The following is an 11322-nucleotide window of genomic DNA, read 5'->3' as shown; positions in this document are numbered from 1 at the left end:
GATGATCGCACAATATTTAGGGGTCGAAATGGACCAAAAACTGAAAAAAATCCTGATTTTGCAGTTGCTCTACAGGTCGCTATTATAGACCAATCGATGCGAAAGTTAGCATGACTCTAGATCTTAGGGCTGGGCAGAAGCCATCTTGCCATTTGGTTGTCATCGGGTAATATTTAGTGGGCGAAATAGGCTACAACATTTGTGTTAAATAAAAGTCAAATTTGCTATTGAACCGCGAATATTTTTAATCCCGGTGAAATCACAAATAGACGAACAGGTCAATTCTGACCGTTACGTAGATGCCGATAGTAAATATATCGGATATATAGAGCGAAATATATACAGTGTGTATATACAAAGGAAGGGGATGTTAGTTAGAATGCTTATATCTCAAGAATGGCTGGACCTATTTTGACAAATTTTGTCAATTCAGAATGCCCTCTTGACATAAAAATATAAAATCTAAAAAAAATCGCTGAAAAATATGTCAATAATGATGTTAATATAGATTTTGTAGTATTATGTGACATTTTTTTATTTTTTCATATTTTTTATCGCATGTGATTTTTTCAATTTGACTTATAATATTGAAGTGTATATTTTGTAATATTTTTTCACTTTACAACACAGGTTGGGGTTATTATATATAGATTGCAATTATTATCCGGTCCTCACGGAAATTTTCGCAAGAGTAGGTTTAGGCTCAGAAGGGCTAGGCCTATTGTTTTCAAAGATGTCTGCAATATATTAAGGGTTGAAATGGACCAACAACTAAAAATTTTCCTGATTTTGCAGCCGTTATAAAGTCACAAATAGAAACCAGAGGACACGGAATCTCGCATAAATTTAGAGTTTAGAACAGCGGGTACAATGGACCACTAATTTTGTGTGGAAACATACCAGCATTACTTACAGGCGATATCCGAAATACTCAAAAGGCGAACTTCAGGCTGTTTTATGCTGATTTCGTTGAGGAATATAGCCAAATATCGTAGACAAGCAAATCATATAGATTAGTCTAAATTTGGAGATACAGAGGGGCCTCTTGGAGATGATCGTAAAATATTTAGGGGTTCAAATGAACCAGAAACCGAAAAAAATTCCTGGTCACACAATTGAAGACAATCGACATGCCTGAGAAGAGAGTTAAGGACAGCGAAGAATTCTAGCATTTTTGATAACCATTGGATTATATTTAGCTTTAAAGTGGACCACACTAAAGTGGACCACAACTAAAAGCACGACGGAGAGCGTAAATATTGGGCAAATGTCCCTGATGACATAATTTCAAAAGCGAAATTTTCCAAAATGGATCTGGACATAAGGGGGCTGCTAAGATATTGTAGGGTATCACATGGTCGGCCCCGCACGACTATAGCCTTTGCTTACTTGTTTTTTAATTGAGTAGTTTTTGGATTATTTTTTAATACTTTTCTCAAGTTTTGGTGAAATTGGTCAAAAATTATATTTTTCTAGTAATCCTCACCCCCTGCCGACTGCTGGCAAATCTGTTTTTTTCTATTCCTAATGTCGGCATTAAATAATATAACAGAAAAATGCTTGACTTGTATATTTTTGAGTTATAAAATGATCTTTAGACTGTTATTTTCTATTATAAAATATTTCTGATTTCAAAAGTCATAAATTTAATTTACTTAAATCGATTATTAAGTTGACGCCACCACTAATTTTTTCTTTACAAACAAGCACTATCGCATGCGTTGGAAGACACTCACTAACGAAACCCGTTATTCTCTCGTAATAAATGATCGGAGCTCATTGTTTTTTTTTTTTTTTTTTGCAATTATTTCATTATTTGGTCAATTCTATTCATAGTTATTTAAGTTTAAATTTCAAAACTGCCGACTACTGGGGCATGCCGAACTTAGGCGCACTTACCCTATATATATATATTTTTTTTTTTTGTACACAATCTTCAAAATTTCAAGTTCATGTTGAGCCTAAGTCTTATCAGAATTCATGAAATTGAGAATAAACATTGATAACGTTAGCTGGACAGAGTCATAGCTAGCGGGTGTTTAATTTAATTATACCCTATACCACACTGTTTTACAGGGTATTAGGTTTTTATGTATTTATTACGTTGTATTTATTTTTTGTAAAAGACAACAGGAGTTAAAATAGATCCCTAGATCAATTTTATGTAGGAGACTTCAGATTTTATGGACAAAAAGTTCTAAGGTCTATTAAGGAAACATATGGTGGGAGCACCAGAATAATTTGTAACATGGAGAAGGAAACGAGATAGACCCATGGTTATTTTTAAGGAACTTCATAGAATCACTTTCTGAGTTGAATAATGCATGTCAATAAAATACAGGGCGCATTTATTATCCGATTGAGATGAAATTTTCCAAACAATATTTTTTTGGCCCAAGGACGAACTCTATTGAAATTGTTGAGAATCCGCTCAAATTTAGGTATTTCTCCCATATATATCTTCAACCGATTTTGGGTTAATTTGGCACCAAATGGCTAATATAAATCCAAACGACCTGTATTTCGGTACATCCCACCGAATTCAGTCTAGAAGAAAGTAAATCAAATTTGGTGGAAATCGATTCAGATATAGCTATAACTCCCATATATATTTGGGGTTATTTATTCGATTTGGGGTTTAAAGTCCCTCACACGCGTAATATACATCCCACAACAATGATCTTTGGTACCAGATATCAAATACAGCTCTGAAATAAGCGTATCAAATTTTGTCAAGATCGGTTCAGATTTGAATATAGCTCCCATATATATCTTCAACCGATTTCGGGTTAATTGTGCCCCAAATGGCCAATATCAATTCAAATGACCTGAAATTTGGCTAATGCGACCTAATTCACTGTAGAATCAAGTACATCAAACTTGGCGAAAATCGGTTCAGATATAACTGTAGCTCCCATATATAAGTTCCACACATTCGCAATATGCATTCGACAACAATGACATTTGGTATTAAAGAAGTCAGTTCAGATTTGAATATATCTCCCATATATATCTTCAAGCGATTTCTGGTTTATTGTGCACCAAATGGCTAATATCAACATATACGAACTGAATCTTGGTAATTCCGACTGAATACATCCTAGAAAAAAGTACTTCAAATTTGGAGAGAAATTGTTCATATATTGCTAAAGCTACATGTTTCATCCGATTTGGGGTTTTAAGTAACTCACATGTGTAATATACACTCCACAACAATGATCTTTGGTATCAGACATAAGATATAGCTCAGAAATAAGTGCCTAAAATTTTGTCAAGATGGGTTCATATATATGTTCAAGCGATTTCAGGTTAATTGTGCCCCAAATGACTAATATCAGTCCAACAGGACTGAATCTTGGAAATTCCGACTGAATTCATCCTAGAAACAAATGTCGTGAAAATCGGTTCGGGTATAGATATAGCTCCCATATATATATACTTCATACAATTTGGTGATAAAATTCCTCACATGCGTAATATGCACACCACAATAATGATATTTTTTCCTATTCAACCGAATATTTCCATTTGGTGCAGGTCGGTCCAGTATATATATTGCTCCAATATATTTATACCCTACACCACATAGTGGTAAGGGTATTATGTCTTTGTGCATTTGTTTGTAACATGGAGAAGGAAACGAGATAGACCCATAGTTACTTTTGAGAACCTTCATAGAATCACTTTCTGAGTCGATTTATGCATGTCAGTCCGTCTGTCCGTCCGTCCGTCCGTCTGTCCATGTATTCTTGTGAGCAAAATGCAGGTCGCATTTATTATCCGATTGAGATGAAATTTTCCAAACAATATTTTTTTGGCCCAAGGACGAACCCTATTGAAATTGGTGAGAATCGGATCAAATTTAGATATAGCTCCCATATATATCTTCATCCGATTTCGGGTTAAATGTGCACCAAATGTCCTCTATCAGTCCAAATTACCTGAATTTTGGCACACCCAACCGAGTTCGGCCCAGAAGCAAGTATATAAAATTTTGAAGAAATCGGTTCAGATATAGCTATAGCTCCCATATACATTTGTTTTATCCGATTTGGTGTTTAAGCCTCTCACATTCGTAATATGCACTCCACAACCGTGATATTTGGTACCACGTATTAGATGGAGCACAGGAATAGCTGTTTTAAATTTTATCGAAATCGGTTCAGATTTGCATATAGCTCCCATATATATCTTCATCCGATTTCGGGTTAATTGACCACCAAATAGCCGATATCAGCCCAAAAGGCCCGAATTTGGCACATGTGACCGAGATTAGCCTTGAAGCAAATACAACAAATTTGGAGAAAATCGGTTCAGAAACCGCTATAGCTCCCATATATATGTTTTATCCGATTTGGTGTTTAAGCCTCTCACATTCGTAATATGCACTCCACAGGAATGATATTTGGTACCAGATATAAGATACAGCCCAGAAATAGCTGCATGTAATTTTATCGAAATCGGTTCAGATTTGGATATAGCTCCCATATATATCTTCATCCGATTTCGGGTTAATTGTGCACCAAATGACTGATATAAGTCCAAATGGACTGAATTTTAGTACATCGGACCAAATTCAGCCTAGAAGCAAGTATATCAAATTTAGTGAAAATCGGTTCAGATATAGATATAGCAACAATATATATGTTTCATCCGATTTAGTGTTTTAGTCCCTTACATTCGTAATATTCACTCCACAACCGTTATATTTGGTACCAGGTATTAGATGGAGCACGGGAATAGCTTTTTTAAATTTTATCGAAATCGGTTCAGATTTGGATATAGCACCCATATATATCTTCATCCGATTTCGGGTGATTGACCACCAAATGGCCGTAATAGCATAAATTTTGGCAAATCCGACTGAAACCAGCTTAGAAGCAAGTACACCAATTTTAGTAAAAATCGGTTCAGATATAGCTAAAGCTCCCATATATATCTTTCATCCGATTTGGTCTTTAAGTCCCTCACATTCGTAATATGCACTCCACAGAAATGATATTTGGTACCAGATATCAGATAAAGCCCAAAAATAGTTGATTTTAATTTTATTAAAATCTGTTCCGATTTGGATATGCCTCCCATACATATCTTCATCAGATTTCGTGTTAATTGTGCATCAAATGGCCAATATCAGCCCAAATGGCATGAATTTTGGCAAATCCGACCGAAACCAGCCTATAAGCAAGTACACAAATTTTAGTAAAAATCGGTTCAGATATAGCTCTAGCTCCCATATATATGTTTCATCCGATTTGCTCTTTAAGTCCCTTACATTCGTAATATACTCTTCACATGAATGATATTTGGTACCAGATATCAGATAAAGCCCAAAAATAGTCGATTTTAATTTTATCAAAATCTGTTCAGATTTGGATAAAGCATAGCATAGCATACTCTTCACAGGAATGATATTTGGTACCAGATATCAGATAAAGCCCAAAAGTAGTCGATTTTAATTTTATCAAAATCTGTTCAGATTTGGATATAGCACCCATATGTATCTTCATCCTATTTCGTGTTAATTGTGCAACAAATGGCCAATATCAACCGAAATAGCATGAATTTTGGCATACCTGGCCAAATTCAGCCTAGAAGCAAGGACACCAATGTTAGTAAAAGTCGTTCCAGAGATAGCTATAGTTAGTAAAATGCACGATAGAATTAGATAGATTTTGATTTTGTACCAAATATCTCATAGAGCTCTGAAATGCTCTAAATAAACCTTTTTACGAGAGCTCTACTAAATATGCATAGTGGTGTAGGGTATCATATAGTCGGCCCCGCCCGACTTTTGAGCTTTCCTTACTGGTTTTTTAATATAACTGTTATCAAAGTCATATCATGCACTATACAACAATGTTATTTGGTGCTAGAGGTACAAAGGCCTCTGTCAAATTTGTTGAAAAAATATCCAAAGTTGGATGTAGTTCTCAAATTGTGACTACTCTAATGACATTATACGCATTCAAATAAGGTTCATGGTTGGTATGATCTACTTCCCATAAATTCCCAATATAATTTTTTTTTGTTACGGGAGCTCTACCATATGGTCAGCCCAGCCCTCCTTTTGATCTTTTCTTACCGATTTTATGAATAAAAACTTCTGAGATTCATTAAGAGGAAACCTATAAGGGAAACACTAAAATACTATATACCTTCTTTTTATGTATCGCAAACCCTGTAGTAGCACATTTTTGTATAAAAATTATTGCATATATTTATATGTTTTATATAAATATAATTGTATAATAGAACAGTGTTTGGCTTGCTTGTTTGGGATACCATAGTATTTTGTTGTTGCAAAATCGTCAGGCAAAATCCCATTATTGTTGTTTTTATAAAAACAACGTTTGTTTATGAGTGGAGAACGATGGTAATGTTTACCAGGGGGTAAGGCAGGGAATACCTAGGTTTCGGAAAGAGCCACCAATCCTCATCAGTTCCCTTGTTTCTTGTCTGGGATATTCTCCCCAGAAGTTATTTTAAAAAATAACTTCTATGACAAAAAACAAAGTGACGAGATCCTAAGCTCAATAGAAGAGGAACAAAAGAATTACATAAAACTAAAATTCTTTTGGAAAATCTTCTAAATCTTACAACCGCACTTATAAACATTTTCATCTTTCTCCACTTGTTATGCTTTCGTTCAGCCTGAACGAAGTAACATAACCATGTAAGTTTGTTTTGTCTGTTACAACAAAAACCCCTTCGTCGACCGTACCTGTGTCTATTAATAGAACAGTGTTTGGCTTGCTTGTTTGGGATACCATAGTATTTTGTTGTTGCAAAATCGTCAGACAAAATCCCATTATTGTTGTTTTTATAAAAACAACGTTTGTAAGATTTAGAAGATTTTCCAAAAGAATTTTAGTTTTATGTAATACTTTTGTTCCTCTTCTATTGAGCTTACGATCTCGTCACTTGGGTAAAAAAATGTTTTTTGTCATAGAAGTTATTTTTTAAAACAACTTCTGGGGAGAATATCCCAGACAAGAAACAAGGGAACTGATGAGGATTGGTGGCTCTTTCCGAAACCTAGGTATTCCCTGCCTTACCCCCTGGTAAACATTACCATCGTTCTCCACTCATAAACAAACGTTGTTTTTATAAAAACAACAATAATGGGATTTTGCCTGACGATTTTGCAACAACATAATTGTATAATATAATAACTATTTTATCATTATTGCGGCCTTTGTGACCATAACATGTCCCATATAACTTATATGTAAATTAAATTTTTCTTAAATCTATACAAACTATTTATTTTCTTCATGCTTGTCCCTGCAACGGATAGTTCGGTTTATTGATCGGTTCGTTGCCATTCAAGGTATGCTGCTCTGGCAAATATGGACGAGACTTTATATCCTTGTAATATCTATAGACAGGGTAGAGTAATAATCCTTGAAAACCTAAAACAGGAAGATGGAAAAAACGTGAACATCATTATTATAAAATCATAAAGTGTTTTGCTCAGCTTACCGCAGACAGCCACATCGATAAGCAATTCGACAACAAGCTCACCAACGGGTTGCTTTTTCTTCAGGCCTCTGAAGAAGAGACGCACCGAAACGGCCAAGGTGAAGGCAATGCCCGTGTAGATAACATAAATGAATGGTGTCATATATTTACGACGATTCTGAGTAGGAAATAAGTAAAAAAATATGTGTATGGAAGTTATTAGCAATGTTAATATATGTATAACTTGGAGGCATACCTTCTTAAGTCCCACAATCAACAGAATCGATGAGATAAACACAGCAAAGGTGTAGATGGTGAAAAGTGAGACACAGGCATAAGACCATGCCTTGGTTTCACCTGAAAATAAATATAAGAAATGTTAAGAATTCGTGACTAAATAGTTATTAAAGATATTAACGGGTATCACAACGAGCATTCTCTGTAGATGGTCATATTATTTTGCTACGTACTATGAAGCATATATTAAAGTAGTTTTGAATAAAAATGAGACATTTTATATCCAACTAGCAACTATACTACACCAAAACCATCTTCATATCAATAAAATCTATATCAAATTTCGGGATACCAGGCCTATCTCTTCACCTGTTACCAAATTTAGTAGCATTTAGTTCTTTTCGAACAAATATAGCATTTCAAAAAAGTCTCTATAATTCAACCTCAGATACTAATAGTAACTTTAATATGAAATTTCAGGATTTCAGCTATTTAATTTCTTCCATTACCAACAGTATCAAATTTCAGGATTTCTGCTCAATTCATTCACCCAATGTCAGTTTTAATACCACTTAGTACTTTTCGAACAATTATAGTTCACATTTCCAAAACAACTTCTATGTCTCAATTCATTATACCAACAGAGACTTCCATATCAAATTTCGGAATTGCAGCTTTTCCGTACAAATATAGGATGCATCTTCCAACCACCGCCAAATCTCAAACACTGAAACCTTCAGTAATCTAAATATCAAATTTTAGAATTTTATCTCTATCAGCCAATATCAAATATAGTATCACTGAGTACTTTTCGTACAATTATAGTTCAAATTTCTGTACACATATGTCCAGGCAATAGTGACCTGATATTCGACATTTTTATGATTATGATGATTTTACCCCCTGGAAGAGAATTGTCTATATATATCCACAATATCGTATATCACCCGACCTCCCGATCTTCGGTATTTTGATGATTTTAGCAACACTATTCAATGGAATCGTCTCAAAATCCACACAAGGGGTCTGAGTATTTTACTCCCTGTAAAAGAATTGTCTATATATATCCACGATATCGTATATCCCCCATATAACGGTACCTCCCGATATTCGGTATTTTGATGATTTTGGCCATATTTTTCCATAGAATTGTATGAAAATCCGCATAAGCAGTAACTTCTGAGTACTTCACCCCCTGGAAGAGAATCGCCTTTATAGGTCCACGATATCGTTTATACCCCACGCAACGGTAACCCTAGTTATTCGATATTTTCATGATCTTAGCCACATTTTTCAATAGAATTTTTTCAAATGTGATGATATTAGTGATATTATTCAACGGAATTGTTTCAAATTTCTTATCTGACGTTCGAAATCGGTACTTCAGCCTATGACAAAAAATTATTTTAGAGGTCAACGTCTTCGTATAGCCCCCATAAAAGGATTTTCATTTAAGGGTATTTTTGATGGATTTTCTGAAAATTTTCGGGAAGATGGTGTTAAATGTTCGGCCCCACGTTCTTATTTGTTAGCACTTGCTTTACCCAATATTATAAGTATTAGATGAAGTGAAAAACCCAGTCCCTTACATCTGGTAACTTTCAAAATTTTCTAAAAATTATCACATATCTCATATATAAAATCATATATCGTCCTAATCTGGAACGTTGTAATACTTATGCGGACAAACTAATTTTTTCCACACGGTTTCACTCTTAAAGCAAACTCCTACTCTTTTTCGAGCGATTCATCTTCCTCTCTAATTTACCAAATAAGAGTGATACATAAAAGAACAGAACACAAAACTCGCACTCCCCCTCCCACATGTTTAACCCTCGAGTGAGAAAAAGCAAACACAGGGTGAGATGAAAAAAACTGCAACCAACTTCAGACTGCTGTCATTTCTAAGCCACTCGTCCGCCATCTGTTAAAATTATTCGTGATGGAATTCAAGCGTGATAGTGTGATTTCTTTATATTTGACTGGAAAACTACATGTGGCTATCGTCAAGGAAGTGGACGGAAGAAAACAGCAAGATCAGCGGAAATAGTTCGAAAAGTAAAGAAGCGATTTTATCGAAACCCGCGTCGCAGTGGCCGAAAAATGGCTCGTGAACTGAACATATCGCAATATTCCATTCGGCAAATATTGAAAAATGAGCTCGGGGTAAGCCATTGAAATTCCAATAAGTGCAAGAACTTACACGGCAACAGAAAGAAAATGGACTCAAAAGAGCTAAAGAGGCGATTCGCTTGGCTGAAAGTGGTGAACTGCCGAATTTGGTTTTCTCCAATGAGAAAACATTCGTTGTCCAGCAGTTTGTAAACAATCAGAATTATCGTGTTTACTTGCCAAAGAGGTCAGCTGAAAATGTGCACCTTCTGTTGGCCACCAGAACTCAAGCGCCGGCCATGGTGATGGTGTGGGCTGCCATAACAGCCGATGGTTGCTCTCCGCTCGTATTAATCGACCGTGGCATCAGAATAAATGCTGAATATTATCGCGGAAATGTTCTGAAGGATGTATTAAAGCCGTGGGCAGGTCATCATTTTGGTCGCAGACCTTGGACATTCCAACAGGACACAGCACCAGAATTGTTACAAAATGAGGTTCCTCGCTTCCTTTCCAGCCCACAATGGCCACTAAAATATCCGGATACCAATCCGTTGAGTTATTGTATCTTGAGTATTTTGGAAAGCAAGGTTGGCACTAAAAAATACCAAAGTGTCGATCAGAGTAACATTCGGGCAGCGTGTGACGGTTTCATTGACCGTTTGAAGGACATAATTCGATACTGTGTGGCGCCCAATCTCCAATCCAATCTATCTAAAACCAAAATGTTGACATTTTCCGTGTTTATTTTAGAGGCCATCTGCTAATTTTAACTACTGGATCGACATTTGTGATCGAGTTGCAACCTTGAATTTAATGGAGGTTGTTAATAACTATAGAATTCATGTTCACTTGATCACTTTTTTATTGTTTCCTTATATTTCAGCTTTTCAATTGCGTTTACACTTAACTCAACTAATGTATCGGAGCTTGTCAGCATATTGTTTTATTGGACAGTCAATTCGGCATAATGGGGCATATGTGACACATTCTCATTTAAGATACAAATTTTATATAAATGTTTACATATTTATATGTATGTGGCGTCATAAAATCCAATATACGAAAATTAAATTGTATTCAGCTAGCTGCTATATATAATATTTATATTCCAGTTGGAATATATTTTTTAATTTATTTTCTTTCTTTTATTGCAATATAAAATATATTTTTAATCATCCTCAGTTTTTTTATTTTTACTTTTATTTGACTTTCTTTTTTAAATTGAAATTATTTCAATTTATTTACCCAGTTCTTCCCAAAACTCTTCATTTTTGGGCACGGCGAAGAATAGGAGACAAGATAAAAATCCAAGAAACCCGAAAAGGAGGAAAAATATTGCCGAGGTGTAATTTAGTTTTCGAAGTGAACAGCAAGTTGCCATTTTACGATAAGATTTTTGGCGGTTAGAAAATACTTTTAAATATCAAACAGAACCGTATATTGTTATCGCACAACATTTAACGCTGTACTCTAAACAACAACTGAAATTCATTGTGCAGAAAATGT

At 35.0% G+C, this 11322-nt stretch overlaps 1 protein-coding gene across 1 annotated transcript; it reads right to left on the bottom strand.

Annotated features, from left to right (window-relative positions):
• Positions 1–7183: 7183 nt before the first annotated feature.
• Positions 7184–11322, bottom strand: LOC131801716 (uncharacterized). Its single transcript, XM_059120651.1, has 4 exons — positions 11062–11322; positions 7721–7821; positions 7486–7642; positions 7184–7415 (listed from the first exon to the last, which is right to left on the bottom strand). Exons 1-4 carry the CDS (start codon positions 11195–11197, stop codon positions 7276–7278), a joined length of 534 nt encoding a protein of 177 aa, XP_058976634.1. The 5' UTR covers positions 11198–11322; the 3' UTR covers positions 7184–7275.

This window comes from Musca domestica, unplaced genomic scaffold (genome assembly GCF_030504385.1).
Source record: "Musca domestica strain aabys unplaced genomic scaffold, Musca_domestica.polishedcontigs.V.1.1 17, whole genome shotgun sequence".
Classification (NCBI taxonomy): Eukaryota; Metazoa; Arthropoda; class Insecta; order Diptera; family Muscidae; genus Musca; species Musca domestica.
This window is presented reverse-complemented; position numbering and strand designations above follow the sequence as displayed.